Raw genomic sequence first — 16,983 nt, 5'->3', positions numbered from 1 at the left:
CTACAAATTGAGTAGGCTATAAAAAATGATTAAAATGTGTGGGTCATTTCAACAGGTTTTTTTTATTTGTTATCAGATTAAATAGAGTGTAATGTTAATGTAGATAGTTAAGATAGCAACATAAATATGTGTATTCATAAGACATATAACTTCATAACTGATCATTCATAAGCCCCACTAGTATTCATAAATCAAATGCACATAACAATTAAGGTGGATTTCGTGTCCCAACACACTCTATAACAACAATGAACTACAATAGTAAGTGCAATCATGCATTTTCACCATCAGAATGTATATAGGCCTCATTCCTTCCAGAACCCTCTGTTGTGGTTCAAAGCCTCGATCAGCCTGGCCTTGAGGATCTGGTTGGATGGGTAGATAGGCAGCAGCAACAGGAAGTGGCATGTCAGGGATTCTGGGAAATGGTGTTCGTTGGCATTCAGGAGAGGCGACACCCTCATAATAATAGTTTTCATACCCAGGATGGGGACGCGTTCACAGCCTGTTAGAAACACTGGGAGGAGGGAGGGAAGAGGGGTGGGAGAGGGGAGGAGAGGGAGGGAGAGGAGAGGAGGGGGGAGGGAGAGGAGAGGAGGAGAGGAGAGGGAGGAAAGGAGGGGGGAGGAGAGGAGAGGAGGGGGGAGAGGGAGGGAGAGGAGAGGAGAGGAGGGGGGAGGAGAGGGAGGGAGGAGGAGGGAGGGAGGAAAGGAGGGGGAAGGAGAGGGAGGGAGGAAAGGAGGGGCGAGGAGAGGGAGGAAAGGAGGGGCGAGGAGAGGGAGGGAGGAAAGGAGGGGCGAGGAGAGGGAGGGGGGAGGAGAGGGAGGGAAGAGGGGTGGGAGAGGAGAGGACGGGGGAGGAGGGAGGGGTGGAGGAGGAGAGGAGGGGGGAGGAGGGAGGGGTGGAGGAGGAGAGGAGGGGGGAGAGAAGGGGAAAGGCACAAAGAGAGACATGAGGGCAAATGTCAGTTACAAAAAACAAGATAACTTAATTGATTAAAAGTTAAAACATACAAAATATGATTTCTAAATTTACATTTGGTCTCATAGTAAAGACCAAACTTAATCCAAATCCCTTCATCTGACTGCATCAGAACACTCAGTCGCTACGTCTGCTATCGCTACGTCAGCTTACAGAGGAAGGCTTTCTTCTGCTCTGCCGTCAGCTCCTCAAACACTTCCCAGAACGCCACAATGCTGGGGTGCGAGGCGTGGAACTCTCCTTCATACACACAGCTCTGGACAGGTGGGATATATAAATAGGATTTCAAAACTCCATTCAAAAACTGTATATATAGTTTATACACTATATGTAAAATAAGTCATCAGGTTATGTTTGATTTAACTGACGTTTTCTTACACGAGAGTCCCTACATGTATAGCTAAAATATATAACAGTGTTTTAAAGCATTTGAGTTGAGTTTGATGAGTCTCATGGGGTTGACATTTTGGGCTAAAGCACATCGCAAACTGTGGTCTGTTTGCAAATAGTATTTGATCCAGGTTTACTTGTAGAATAGCTGTGCTGTGTCAGACCTGTAAGGTTGTAAACAGTGGTACCTCTCTCAGTATGGGCCAGTCATAGTCTTCCTTCCCCACCATGACCCCCTGCAGCTCCGTAGGCTGGAACAGATCCACCACCTTCCTGTCACACACTTTGAAGAAACCTCTCTTGAACTCCTCAAACACCCGCTCCACCGATTGGTTGAAAGCATAGTTGACATAGGCATCAACAAACTCTCTCCTGGAAACGGAGTGAGTGACACCCAAGGGATACAATGAGGTGAGAGAATCAGAGCAATCAGAAAATAAGCAGGAAGTCCGGTATTTAAGTCTATCTGCAGTCGGCATGTAATTGAGTTGAGAGAGAATAGGTATTAAAACAGCTTTACTTACTTGTTGGAACTTGTGACAAGTTTCCCTGGCTGCTTCGGGTCAAGTTCAACTTTTCTGTTGCCCCAGTGCACCTGTATTAAAGTAAAAAATAAGCATTTTAAAATAGATTTTTATTTTACTGGCCAACTATTTCAGAGTGGTCATATTGGGTGTTCATGCTGGTGATCATCGGTATTTCTTTGATCGTTAGTTGGTGGATAATAAAGTACATACTGAGTAGGTCATGTCCAGGTTCTCCAAGTCGTCATCGGTGTGACGGTGTGTCCAGCAGGATGGAACGAAGGCTCCTTCAAACACACACACAGGAACAGACAGTTGGCCTCTTTACAAATGGGGGAGTATTTATGTACAATTTAAAGATATTGCTACACCTTAGGAATCTGCTTATTTAGATCACAACAACTGACAATAGCATGGTACTGTACAGAAAAAAAAACATCTGATTTTGAAATCAAATTCCACATTAGAGGAGCACTTCCTGAGTCAAAAGACAGCTAGGTAGTTTGAGTGACAGCTATGCAGTTTGACATCACCTGCCACAGGTGATCTGCGAGGCCACTCCCACCAGGCCCTCCACCAGTCTAGGGCTCTGCTCATTGGCTGTGGAGTTGTGACCAAGCTGACCTCTGCTCCCCTCTCCGAAGCTGAAAACTCGTTCGTTCTAGTGACCAGAAACACACGGACATGTGAGGGGACGATGCCTAAATCATTGGCTATAAGAATTATTTGTCAGTATAGAGTGTTTTGTCTTGGGTTCTGCAGAATACTTTTTGATGTAATTGTTTTTTAGCAGATGCTTCTTTCCAAAGCAACGAACCTGGTCAGGACGGAAGTGTGAGCGTGGGGGTGGAGGTAGGGCTGAACAATTAATTGCATTTCCGATAATATCACGATGTGACAAAACTATATTTTTTTACTTAGGTCACGTGACACGCGAGAGTAACGCAGTTTGCAGACGAAGGATCAACTTTGCACGTTACACTTTACCTTGACCTGTACGATGGCCTCAGGCTCGACAGAACCTGACACGTTGCTACCTCATGGGGCAACAACATCAACCTAATTCGGCCTTAAAAAAACACCACAAAGCCATGTACGATGCATAGCTAAAATGCTGAACACCAGTGTGTGAAATAGCCTAAGCCAAATAACACCCGACAGGATCACTAATAGAAATGTTTCAAAGCCTAACTCCATATTCATGTATGAAAATACTCAAGCAGTAACAGCGTTCATCACGAAAGATATGATGACCCTCGGTGATACACATACAGTAGGATCACTATGGCTGTCAGTGCCATACTGTTTCTGATGAGTTCTAAATATTTCCGACGGTCCCCACGGCGCAAGTTTTTTTCCCAAAACGGTAGCTAGCTAGCTTTAGTTAAGAAATGTTATTAGCCTACGTTTAGCTTTGATTTACCAATATATTTTCGGAGGTACAGCCTAGGCGGTATGTTTTCCTTAATTTTTCAGAACTTTGTGTTATGTTGCTGACTGGAGATCAGTAGTATACATCTATATGTATTAATAATAAATCATATAATAATCGCATATTAAATCGCAATATTAGTCAAAATAATCACAATTAGCTTATTTTCCGCTTATTTTTCGTTCAGCCCTAGGTGGAGGTGTGTGTGTGTGTGTGTGTGTGTGTGTGTGTGTGTGTGTGTGTGTGTGTGTGTGTGTGTGTGTGTGTGTGTGTGTGTGTGTGTGTGTGTGTGTGTGTGTGTGTGTGTGTGTGTGTGTGTGTGTGTGTGTGTGTGTGTGTGTGTGTGTGTGTGTGTGTGTGTGTGTGTGTGTGTGTGTGTGTGTGTGTGTGTGTGTACCTTGGTCAGGACGGTAGTGTGGGCATCTCCACAGCTGATGAAGCTGATCCCCAGAGATCTGAGTGCAGGAACCTCACACACATTGAAGCGCCCTGCCAGAACACAGAGGTAACATGTAGATCCATAGCCCTCAGGTAACACACAGGTAACACATCCATAGCCCTCAGGTAACACACAAGTAACACATCCATAACCCTCAGGAAACACATAGGTAACATGTGAATCCACAGCCCTCAGGTAACACATCCATAACCCTCAGGTAACACACAGGTAACACATCCATAACCCTCAGGAAACACACAGGTAACACGTAGATCCCTGCTTGGTCTCCAGTGGAGTAGCACGAGGGGGACAGAGGATACAGTTGGTATTTTGTCATCATTCTAATGTTAAACTGCTAAATTGGGGGGGGGGGGGGGGGGGTTCTGTACCCTTCTCGTCCACCCTGTTGAGGCCCAGCTGCCCCGCCCGGTTATCCCCACAGCAGTAGACCAGGCCTGGGAGGGAGAGGACCAGGGTGTGGGTGCCTCCGGCTGCCACCTGGGTGACGGGCACCCCAGTCAGGGAGCGCACCTGGGTGGGGAAGGGCTGCAGGGACACGCCTTTCCCCAGGCCCAGCTGGCCGTGGCTGTTCAGACCCCAGGAATACACATCTCCACCTGCACAGGTGCAGAGTAAGCTTTTGATTTAGAAGTATGGTAGTAATAATAATAATCACAATGACTTTATAATAATAGTAAAAAAAAAAAAAATGCAATAATTTAACATTTGTGATTTGATAAGTCAGTCCAGGTGACAAGTAGCGACTGACAAACATAAAGGATGTCATCTGTGCGGGTCTCTACCTGACGCCAGGGCCAGGGAATGGGCATCACCACAGGCTACCTGAACCACCTGGATTCGATCAGGAAAAGGTACTGGCCTACAGGAGAGTCATCACAAATTTGATAAACTTTCATACCAGGGGTGAAAATCTGATATCAACTTTGAGGGGCACAGTTACATTCACATGTTCTCAAGAGTATTTCCTGGGGGGAACACACCAAAAGTTGTGCTGTAACACATAGAGTATGTTAACTTAAAAAACGCTTATTATGTGTCTATAATCAGCACAAGTGCCTTCATTGCATATTATTAGTATTGAAATGACTGTGTGTAATAATAGTGATATACTGAAGGGGACAAATGTTATGTTTCCCACACACGTCCCCCTGGGGTTCATATAGTCAATCAACAACATTCTCTTAATCGTGATTAGTTCTTAACAAAGGCGTGGTGGGAAGTTGAGTGTCTTCAGTGAGGGGTGAGCAGCAGTGAGTACCGGGGCCTGGGGGCTGAGGGGGGGGCGGAGGTGTCGATGCCCAGCTGTCCTGCTCCTCCAGCCCCCCAGGAGAGCACCCACCCTGAGCACAGCACCGCCACGCTGTGGTCCCGACCGCACGCGACACTCACCACACCACCCAGACCCTCCACGCGTCCTGCAGCCCACACACACACATAGACGCACACATACACACACATACACATACACAGGCACGCACATACATACACGTACACACACACAGACTCACACACATAAAGACACATTTACAGCCCATACTACTGTAAATACTGGTGAAGAATATAGTTGGCTGAATATAATCGCAGTTGGCTGTCAAAGCAAGCATTTCACTTAATTTGTCAAAGAAACTATACTTTTTAAGTAATCACACTTTGTCGCGTCTTTATAGTTACTTTTGAGAAATATCTCACCAGGTGATTTAGAATCCTGATCTTTCTGTCTTCCAAGCTGCCCCTTTGAATTGTGACCACATGACAAAACAGTTCCATCTTCCAGGAGAAACAGAGTATGCTGTTCCCCGCATGAAATCTGGCTCGTCTTCACAGAGATGGGCCCTGCAGAGGGAGACAACACACTCTGCCTCGCTGACCGGCCAAACTGCCCGTTGGAGCCGTCTCCCCAACACCGCATCTCTCAAGTCTGTCTCTCTCAAGAAAAAACTGAATTCGTTAGGAGGACCCGTGCATCACTTGCAGTTTGGTGTACGTTGGCCTCGGTTTCGTTTTCTTCTTGTGTGCGTGTGTGTGTGCGCGTGTGCTGGTACTTGTGTGTTGAAGGGGATGGCGGGCGTGCATGCACGTGAGTGTAGGGTGTGACAACAAACTTTGGAACACTGGAACACTAACATCAACTGGAGATGCCAGAAGTTCGAGATTAATTTAAATGAACTATTTGAAAGTAGAAAGCCTACTCGCACTGTCCTTAAATGATTAATTCAAGTATGAATAATCGTTATCACAATGCACAGAGTAGACTACGAATGAACACCGATTTTAGAAAATGGCACAAATTAAGTTCACGTTTAATATTATGTATGCATGTGAACAAAACTACTATAGCATAATAGCGTTCAATAAATTAATGATATTGCTAAATGAATAAATGTAAATGTATATTGGTTTCTATTATGAAATGCGATTGGCGCTTTATTGTTTTGGTAATGTTTTTTGTGACCAATCCTCGGACCAGACCGTCAGACCTGAAGAAGGCGGAGTCCTTTCTAGCGTGCTGATTGGCGTGGTTAGAAGGACATAATACAGACCTCCAACACGCCCCACAGGGCCACCCAAGCAAGGACACGTTCATGTTAGAGAAACTGCTGCACGGAAAACGTAAATATTTACAGTTGCAAAGGTATTACAGGTAAGCGTCGAGTCTTTTGATTACAAAATGTCGATCACAACGTCGCAGTTGTCATCTAGAAATCAGATAGCAACGCAACTCGCTTGCTATGGCTCCTGTCTGCTGGACACTATGCTTCCGCTAACTAGGGGGATAGCTATCTAGCTAACTAGCTAACTGGCAACCAAATTCCAAGAAGGGATTTGCCAAAATAACCATTGTTATTTGTATTTCAGCGTGTGTATATTCGCAGTTAAATGTCGTGGTCGTGGTCAAACGCAGCTAGCTAGCCTAGCTAGCGGTGCATAAATAGAAGCGTCAATGAAATGGCGAAACTCATTTTGTTGAGTTACGTCATCCACGGTCTACTTGCGTTTGTGTGTTTTATAGATTAAATGGGCAAATATCAACGTCAGATGTAATTTATTTAAGGACAGACATGTCACTCACGCCTAATTATGCCATGTTCTCTCAATACTTTTGGAAATATATTAACCGTGACGTTAGCTGTTCATTCTCATACTCTGCTTGTTTAAAGCTAAACTGCACAGGAGCCAAGTCACCTTGTGATGTTGATTAGTAATACCAATATATTAGAACATGACGTCATCTGTTATAGTAGTTGTACCCATGTACCAAACAACTGGCATACATTTATTTACAAAAGAGGTTCTGGACTTGCGCCAAGTTAATTTCTCTCTGTGCTAGGAACAGCTACTGACCCGTATTTAACCAGTTCTGTCCGTTCTCCCTGTATATTGAACACTGGACGACTCATTGGACTAAGGTCTCGTCAATTTCCAAGAACAGCCCTTCTCGGCACTAAAACTGGATCTCATACACATTCCCTCCTGCTTTCTCTCAATCTCTACAGTTTAAAGTTGCCGCAGCTTGCCTGAGCTCAAGACGCATTCACAAACAAGCCCAGTGTGAACAGGCCTCCCCTCTCTCTCTAGTGGTTCACAACCGACTGTCCTCCTCTTCCTCTCCTCCGCCGGGGTCGGCATGTCTGCGGCCGGCCTGGCCCACCTGGCTAGGCGCGGCCCCCAGGGTCCGCTCCGAGGCCTGCTCCAGCTGGCCCTGCCCCTCCACACCCAGGACCCCCCTCTCCTACGCCCCCTCCACGCCCCCTCCTCCCCGCGGCCCAGCAACACGCGCTTCGACCCCGACAGCAGCGGCCGGCCCACCACCTGGGATTCCTTCGGGATCTGGGACAACCGCATCGACGAGCCCATCCTGCTCCCTCCCAGCATCCGCTACGGGAAGCCCATCCCCAAGGTCAGCCTGTCCAAGGTGGGCTGCTGCTCGCTGATTGGCCAGCGCCGGGAGAACGAGGATCGCTTCCAGGTGTCGCAGGTGACCAACAACATCCTGTACTTCGCTGTGTTCGACGGCCACGGAGGGCCTCAGGCGGCCGACTTCTGCGACAAGTACATGGAGAAGTACATCAAGTAAGCCTCTTGTAGTTTTCACTGGGGTAGGGAGCGTCTGGGATTTGTAGTCTAATGTGCAGGCGAGTTCTTGGTTGTGTGGGTACTGGTGTGCAGGCTGGTTGCTGCAGGCAGGGCGGCGGTGGTCTGTAGTGAACTGTACTGGTTCAGTTCTGTTGGTTCCAGGGCTCGTGTTGTTGACTGAGGTTTAGCATGAAAGGTTTCCTGACAGATTCATTCTAGATGTGATTCATCCTAGATGTGATTCATCCTAGATGTGTATTGGATTGATGGTGACTGATGCGTTCATTTCCAGAGATCTTGTGGCTGAGGAGGCAGACCTGGAGGTGGTTTTAACCACGGCCTTCCTGGAGCTGGACAAAGCCCTGGCTAGACACCTCCACTTCTCCCCTGACGGTAAGTCCTGCACACACTGGGGTGGGTTTAGTATGAACTCTGCTTAGCTTGTGTTGTTTAAACTAGGATGTGGAATGCAGCTAGACAGGGATATTGGGAGTTATGAACCGATTGCTAATTTTAAACTAAATGAAAGTGAAGGAAAGTTTTTGTCCTCTGAAAGTTTATCTTGGTTCTCCAGGCTTTATAAGTAGTAAAGCAGAGAACAGGTAGCATGCGCCCAAGCACAGTATTAACACGTTATAAACACTCAGGTTCTTTGATTATTCTCTTAAATGACCATCTGTCACATGATCCCCTGGAAATGTCCCTGAGTTTCTGTGCAGAAACTGTTTTGTCGAACCCAGAAAACAAAGTTTACACTAGGTGAGGCTAGCAGGCTAACACGCAGTTGAGCAGATGTCATATTAACGTGTGGCCGCATATCGGTCGCACACTGTGAATTGCCCCAATGTATGTATGTATGTGTGTGTATTGTCCATGGCAGCAACAGACCCAGCCTTGCGCTGGACACACAACCTCCGGCCCCTTTGTGGAAGGAGAGAGGTGGCTAGATTAGAAGAGAGTCCGGCGGAGTCCTAACCCTAGTCTGGATTTCTGGAAGGTTCCTCGTCTTACTCTTTCACTCTCTCCCTCTTTCTCTCACTGTCAGTTTCTCCCTCTTTCTCCCACTGTCAGTTTCTCTCTTCCCCATTCATTTTTTCCCCCTCAAATTGTTGCTAAACAACTTTTATGTCCTACTGCTTCATATGTCATGCCCGATAATCTGAATACCTTCATACCATAGGTATATTGATACATGCACTAGGGAGATGTGAGGTAGCTGTTTTGTGGAAATATCCATTAGCTAGCTGCTGTTCGCTGAGAAAGTTTCTTGAAAGTTATTTTGTGCTGGGTTTCCTGATAACTGCCAACCCAGTGATATATTCTACTGATGAGGAAATGCTGAGTTTGGTTTCAACATTGACCAGTGAAGTGGGCCTTTCAATGACACCAAGACCCTGTAAACTCAAATACAGACCAGGTCATTCTGGACCTGAGCCTACTTTTCTGTCTCAAGACCCCAGATGTCAAAGATTGTCTTCAGGGTCAAAGTTCACTGTGGCTCTCACACTCAAACTCTTTTTCTGCCCACCCCCAACTTCTCCACAACAGCCTGGCTTGCATGTAACTTATCTCCTCATTAGTTTTATGATTAGACTGTGTGCTTGAGTGTAAAGCCAATTTTGAGTATGCGTGTAAAAGCGAGTGTTGTGTGTGAGTATTCAATAGTAGTGACAGTAGTGTCTGTGAGAGTGTACCACCAGCCAGCACAGTTTCCGGTCTGCGTTTCCTGTTGTCTCCAGGGCACCAGTCCAACAATCTCTCTCTCTCGGTGTTGCAGCGTCAACGCTGTCGGCGGGCTCCACGGCGACGGTGGCGTTGCTACGGGATGGCATTGAGCTGGTGGTGGGCAGCGTGGGAGACAGCAGGGCCATGCTCTGCCGCAAGGGCAAGGCCCTGAAGCTGACCCTAGACCACACCCCCGAGAGGAAGGAGGAGAAGGACAGGTACGGGCGGGGGTGACGTGCTGTTACAACTGTATGTTCACGTTTTAGCCCTTTTTATATACTTTGTTAGGGCTGGGCGATATATATTAAAAAAAATATCTCGATATTATCAATTTTTACGATATTCGATATATATCTCGATATGTTTGCATTTAAATCATTAAAAAAACAAAACTTTTGCCCCCATTAGAAAACAACAAAAACAATTTATATAGAACAAGTACAAAATGTGTAGTGCAAATTTAAGGAGTTGCCATAACATGGTACTTGCAACTTAACTAAATGGACCTCACATAGAACAAACTGTGTGTGTGTGTGAACACAGAGGAGCCAGACGGTGATCTTAAAACACAAGCAACACAAGGACCAGCAATAAAATGAAATAAATAATATTCGATATTCACAATATTTTCAAATTTCATCAAAAATATTGCGAAATTATCGATAATATTCAATATACTGCTAAATAACTAAATGTAAATATATCGCCCAGCCCTACTTTGTGTCTGATCTGCTGCAACACTTCCCCTCCTCCACCCACCCTCTCCTCTGCCCTGCTGTAACACCCCCCTCCTCCTCCACCCCCCCTCTCCTCCACCCTGCTGTAACACCCCCCTCTCCTCCTCCACCCTGCTGTAACACCCCCCTCTCCTCCTCCACCCTGCTGTAACACCCACCTCCTCCTCCACCCCCCCCTCCTCCTCCACCCCCCCTCTCTTCCTCCACCCTGCTGTAACACCCCCCTCTCCTCCTCCACCCTGCTGTAACACCCCCTCCTCCTCCACCCCCCCTCTCCTCCTCCACCCTGCTGTAACACCCCCCCCTCCTCCTCCACCCCCCCTCTCCTCCTCCACCCTGCTGTAACACCCCCCTCTCCTCCTCCACCCTGCTGTAACACCCCCTCCTCAGGATCAGGCAGAGTGGAGGCTTCGTCACCTGGAACAGCCTGGGCCAGCCCCACGTAAACGGCCGGCTAGCCATGACACGCAGCATTGGAGACTTCGACCTAAAGACCACCGGAGTGATCGCTGAGCCTGACACCAGGAGGACCACGGTGAGGAGATGTGTTGGGGTTGTGTTAGCTGGAATGATGTCACTCTGTGTCCGGGCCTGAGTCATGTGACGGCCTGCTGCTCCCTTCTCTTTAATGTACTTCACACTTCTGTATTCATACCACAGTTTTATTCAATTTCAACGCCATCCTGATTCTCCTTTTCCCCTCTTCTCTTTCTCCCCTCTCCTCCTCCTCCCTCTCCTCCTCCTCCGCCTATCAGCTGAACCATGTTCACGACTCGTTCCTGGCGCTGACCACCGACGGCATTAACTTCATCATGAACAGCCAGGAGATCTGTGATGTCATCAACCAGTGCCACGACCCCAAGGAGGCTGCCCAGAGGATATCAGACCAGGTATGGCACTTCCGGTCGGGTCACTTCCTCTTGACGTATTTGATCCAGGGCATTCTGGGAAGCATAACAGTACATTGTTCATGTGTAGCTGGTGTGAAGTTGCTAAACTCACTCAAGTATGTATTCAGACCACGCGGGCCAGTGAAATGTACAGTGTGAAATGTTTTTTATATGATGATTTAGACGATGATTATGATGATGATATTGTTGCTAATGGTCCCCTGGTCCAGGCACTGCAGTATGGCTCGGAGGACAACAGCACCATCATCGTGGTCCCGTTTGGGGCCTGGGGCAAACAGAAGAGCTCCGACGCCAGCTTCTCTTTCAGCCGAAACTTTGTCTCCAGCGGCCGCTGGGCCTAGCGGGGGGCTGGCGGGGGGTCAAGGAGGCTAGCGGAGGTCAGGGTGGGGTAGGGAGAGCACTGGGAAGGTTGGGACTGGAGATGTTGGGGCAGGTGGTACGACAGGATTCCTTTATCAGAATGCAATAGTCTCAATGTTAGAGATCGCCCTCTTCTGGACAACATGTTAACAACAGCTCAACCCCTCACCCCATACCCAGCTCCACCCTTCACCCATGTCTAGCTCCACCCATACCCAGCTCAACCATTCACCCATGTCCAGCTCCACCCATACCCAGCTCCACCCTTCACCCATGCCCAGCTCCACCCATGTCCAGCTTCACCCATGTCCAGCTCCACCCCTCACCATGCCCAGCTCCACCCCTCACCATGCCCAGCTCCACCCCTCACCCATGTCCAGCTCCTCACCCATGCCCAGCTCCACCCCTCACCCATGTCCAGCTCCACCCATGTCCAGCTTCACCCATGTCCAGCTCCACCCCTCACCATGCCCAGCTCCACCCCTCACCATGTCCAGCTCCACCCCTCACCCATGTCCAGCTCCACCCCTCACCATGCCCAGCTCCACCCCTCACCATGTCCAGCTCCACCCCTCACCCATGTCCAGCTCCACCCCTCACCATGTCCAGCTATCGGACGATGGCACAGCTGGGATAGGGGGCGGGCTGGTACTGAGGAATGTTTCATTTTAAGAAAGGCACTTTTTTTCCGTCTGTCCTGCAAGGTGCTCGTGACTGAACACGAGGATCATGTATCCAGACTCCATACCTGGACCCTCTGTGATGGGGCTGGTGTGTGTCATAGGAGGGGCTTGTAATCAACAATGCACTTTGTATCTCCAGACAACAGCGTACTCTGTGTAGGTATATGACTGTACCTACGTCCTACTGGACTTAATTGTAATTTAACATTTTGATTTTGCTTTTTGTCTTTTATTTTTGAACCGTGTTTAATCCATTGTTGGGAAGTCAGTTTACTAGTCTCTAGAATTGAAGCACTTGTAAGTGTTGAGTCCAGGACGATGGACTTGGAACTGAGAGAGTGGGGATAGGCGGTGCGACTTACTGTTAAAAAAAAGTTATATTGAATAAGAAAAGACAAACGCTAAACTCTGGCCTCGCTCAATCAAATAGGCTATTATCAAATGTAACGCAGAGACATTGCACTAATGTGGTTACATGGACAACGGCTCTGCAAAATCATTACAGAAGTCCAAGGTTGTAGGATTTGAGTTTGTAGTATAAAATGTTTTGTTGGATTTTGTTGGATGTCCTTATTTTACGCCGCATAATGTAAGGCGGAGGCCCACGCAATTGCACAAGCCTTAACGATATGGTATATTTGGTATAGGCCTACGGCATATTTTGTACCAATTCTTGTGTGGTACAAGTGTAGTGTTTGAGCAACTTGTTAAAATTCGGCCAAAAGGAACCTCACCCGACAGCATTCCAGTTAGATCAGCTTTATAGACAGGTAACAAGGAATATCCTACAATGACAGAGTTCGTCGAAAACACCGTCCTTGTTTGGCGTACGCTGCTAGAACAACTATGTCCAAATGAACAAGATGAATACAAAGTGACTTTGACAGGTGTCCAAGTGTGTTGGGGAACATAAGTTGGTTATTGATATGATACAAATTGATACAATTATTTTGTAAACATGTTTTAACTTGTACATATAATTATGTATATTTTTCAGATGGCAGGAAACCTAAACTGTTGGCTACTGTTTTGTAAGTGTATAATGTTTCTCAGCTATCTGAAATATTAAACGGTAATCTTATACAAGATCCCATGCCATGTCTACAGCTTCGTGAGGTCTGCTTCCTGTAGTGATCTTTTTGAGGCGCTTGAAGCAGTTGGTAGCATGTTGTACTGGCAGGACAGAGATGGGCTCAGTTCAGGTGTCAAGGTGTGACTGTTGAACTGAAACCGGGATTCATATTGGGTTACCTGGTAGATTCGACGGAAAATCTCAAATTTCTCCACGAGTCATTCTCACTCTCTTAAATGTGAATGTCGGTTGAAATTTCGTCAACCTCGTCCTGAAAATGGCTCAGTTGAAGTAATTGCATAATTAAAAATGTCAGCGCTATTTTCAGCTGTAAGGAAATTATTCACATTTTAGTTTTTTTTTTTCCTCCACACTTTAGCTTAGAATCAACACATCCGATACCCGTGCCTCGCTTCAAATGTGTTCTTCCAACTTCTTACAGAGTTTCTGCAATCACATGTTAAATATAGTTGTTGATATGGATAAAAAATATCCAGGAATGTATTTATCCTGCATTGTGTTTGAGCCACGGTACATACAGTGTTGAACTCGTGTGTTATGATGATTTTCGTTGTTCAACGTTTGCATCCTGTGTAATAACTTGCTTAACCTCCCGTTTGTTACGCGCGCCTATTGGGCTACTAGGCTATAGGCCTCAAGTATGTTTCTGTTCATTAAGGTCCTCAGTCTCGTGTCGGTATAGTGGCACCGTCATCAGCAGAGGCAACAGTCATGGATCTTAAAACGTACACTATTGTGTAGGGTGATTTGGATTTGACACCACTAGGGGAAATGTTTTCTGTTGTAGCGGAAGGGTGAGTTAAACCCCGTGTTTTAGGTCTGTAGGCCTACAAACTGTCACGAACACCTTGTCTTCATTCACCTTGGTCGTTCATGTTTTGTACCGTTGTATAAGTCTTCTAAATAATAAAAACTAGCCTACCAGAAAATCGCTTTTACATTTTGTGCGTGCTTTTGATAAACATGTGATGCATTTCTCAGCGTGTGTTGATCTGGTTGATTTATCACTGTCAATTTCACTCACACATAGGCACGCACTAACCGTTACATAACCTGATGACCAGGGGTGGACCGAGACAGTTGTGACAACGCTGTTCCGGTACCGGTTCTCCCGGTGTCCGGCTGATCAGCGAGTGTAGGCCTACTTGAGAAGGTATGTTTCACGCGATCTCGCAGCTGGTTTTTAGATGAGATAGAGTGACGGTTGGGTGTTCAGTAACATTTCACTTGGACAACCATGTTAGATATTTCTTCACACTAAGTGCTGTGCCGCTTACTGTTAAAATAATATCAGTGTATGTATGTAGCTAATACTATGCAGGGTTTTCTCCGATTTCAAATGAATGGCACAGAATTCGAGTTCAAACATGTAATGTGTTGCCTGTTCACTGGGTGGCATCATAGAAGCGAGTTTATAAGGCTTCTGTCCAATACAAATTCGCTCCTTGCAGATCTGAAACTCCTTGAGTTATTTTCGCGGCGCTTAAAGCACATTGTTTTTTGGTAGGATATTTCGCTCTAAAGTAGCCTAGCTTAGCCACACACAAGAACAGGATTTCATCATGTCTGCCTACTATCAAATTCAATATATTGAGTAGACATTTTTATTGTTCAATTTCATTAAAATCAATATCTAGCCTACCAAATGGTATTGATCATAGCCTACCCTACTTGCAGTAAAACAGGTCATTTAAATTGAATTTTAAAAAGTATAACAATTGGACAGTAGATCATTTTTTATATTATGTAAAGAGCTGCGACTCACTTGTCGTGTTTCCTGCTCCAAAGTGCATCCGAGTTGCAAAGCGGACGTTCAGGCATGCTATGAAGTAAACACGTCCATTTGACACTTTTACATTTTACATGTCAAAAGCATCCCAACCTACAGAGACTCATTTCAGGGAGGTGGCTTTTCCCGGAACTTCCGCGAGACTTGGGATGTCTGCAAAAGTAGCCTACCACCTAGTGCTTCCGTAGGCCTACACAACTTGTTTTTTAACCCTTGTGTTATCTTCGGGTCATTCTGACCCATCAGTCATTGTGACCCACCGTCGTATTGCGACAACTTTACCGCATAAAAAAACAAAGTGAAGCATTTTCTTTTAACCGTTGGGCTGTCTCAGACCCCCCACATTGCAAAGGTTAAAAGAAAATTATTTTTATTTGTTTTTGTATTGGGTAAAATTGGGTAAACACAACGATGGTTCGTTATGAACCTTTGGGTCATGTGACCCGAAGGCAGCACAAGGGTTAAATATAGGGTGACCAGATTTGAGTTTGTGAAAAAGAGGAGGTGCTGGTCGTGTATTGCATGCCGCACTATCTGATCACAATTACAGTTCTCTCTACAGTCAGAGCTCGCGCAAGAAGGTGGAACGTAAGGGAGATACCCTTTCCAAAACTTATAAGGGCGTAATAGTTTGTGAAAGACCCAGAGAAACACAAATATCCGACGAGGCAAAATCTCTGACAATTTTGGAATCCCTGCCGGACGCATTTTTTAGGTCTCGAAAAGAGAACATGTCCGGGTAAAAGATGGCGTCTGGTCACCCTATATTAATGAAGTGTTGGCCAGCATTTGTTAAGGCCTATATGGCCGTGAAACCACAAAATAATCACATTATTACATTTGTTTGGTCAAACAAATGTTAACAATGTTATTTGTTTAGCACTTTTTACATGCAGTGTCACAGAGGGCTTTACATCCAGATATCCATATATACATATGTCCATATAACTGCACCTAAACCAACCTAAAGACATGCAGACCAGACATGCAGACCAGACATTCAGACCAGACATTCAGACCAGACATTCAGACCAGACATGCAGACTAGTCATGCAGACCAGTCATGCAGACCAGACATTCAGACCAGACATTCAGACCAGTCATTCAGACCAGTCATGCAGACCAGACATGCAGACCAGTCATGCAGACTTCCTGTTCAACATAACTTTGAGATCATGAGTATATCTTGGCAACAGTTAAAGATCCTGTAAAGTAAATTCCATGATTTGCTTCTCAGCACATTATATACGTGTGAAATGAGTTCCTGAAAGCATGTGCAAAGCGCTAAAACTTTGTCACACTGAAATGTGGAGTTAGACCGTAGAACAGTTTCTCTTCCGTTTTCAGATCAGGTTGTAATGGGTGGGGCCAAAAAGTTACCCATCTACGTCATTTCGACCCATCTACGTCAGATCACTGAATGGCTCCTCCTGCTGTACTGTTATTGTAGCCTACATCAGCTAGCTAGCTAGTTTCAGGATGTCTCCCTTCCTCCACCCGCAACTGCATCTTCCCTGGATGCAAAAACTTCAGCTGCGCTGCAATGCTATTTAATTTCCCTATTGATGAGGAAAGGAAAAATAGGTGGATTGATTTTGTGAAGAGCCACGCTGATGGAAAGCTTCGGATAAACTCCAACAGCCGCCTCTGCAGTGACCATTTCACGGCGGACAGTTTTAACATGGACCAGAGACAGACGGGGTTCACCAACACACGGCTTCTCTTGCAGCGCGGAGCCGTACCGAGCATCGCCCTCCCGGCCGTTCCTTCTCCGGTCGCACCTGGACCATCCACCGCCGCCAGCAGTTCATCACTAAGTTCTGT

The 16,983-nt window shown here is 46.3% G+C and overlaps 2 protein-coding genes across 2 annotated transcripts; one reads left to right on the top strand and one right to left on the bottom strand.

The window, feature by feature from the left end:
* Positions 1–77: 77 nt before the first annotated feature.
* Positions 78–5,702, bottom strand: LOC134034410 (probable E3 ubiquitin-protein ligase HERC4). The gene is given in 12 exon segments (XM_062478971.1): positions 78–517; positions 1,135–1,237; positions 1,560–1,743; positions 1,896–1,966; positions 2,109–2,165; positions 2,167–2,182; positions 2,429–2,556; positions 3,725–3,816; positions 4,156–4,383; positions 4,570–4,646; positions 5,046–5,202; positions 5,477–5,702. Coding segments are annotated over 12 exon segments (1,545 nt in total). The 5' UTR covers positions 5,697–5,702; the 3' UTR covers positions 78–305.
* A 574-nt stretch (positions 5,703–6,276) lies between these two features.
* On the top strand, positions 6,277–14,299 carry ppm1kb (protein phosphatase, Mg2+/Mn2+ dependent 1Kb). The gene is made up of 8 exons (XM_062477793.1): positions 6,277–6,428; positions 7,282–7,858; positions 8,154–8,254; positions 9,639–9,804; positions 10,714–10,858; positions 11,079–11,213; positions 11,444–12,918; positions 12,965–14,299. The coding sequence occupies exons 2-7, from the start codon at positions 7,413–7,415 to the stop codon at positions 11,573–11,575; spliced, it is 1,125 nt and encodes a 374-aa protein (XP_062333777.1). The 5' UTR covers positions 6,277–6,428; positions 7,282–7,412; the 3' UTR covers positions 11,576–12,918; positions 12,965–14,299.
* The last annotated feature ends 2,684 nt before the right edge of the window (positions 14,300–16,983 follow it).

The sequence above is a fragment of the Osmerus eperlanus genome, chromosome 14 (genome assembly GCF_963692335.1).
Source record: "Osmerus eperlanus chromosome 14, fOsmEpe2.1, whole genome shotgun sequence".
NCBI lineage: Eukaryota > Metazoa > Chordata > Actinopteri > Osmeriformes > Osmeridae > Osmerus > Osmerus eperlanus.
Note: the sequence above shows the minus strand (reverse complement) of the source record. Positions and strands in the feature narration are given on the sequence as shown.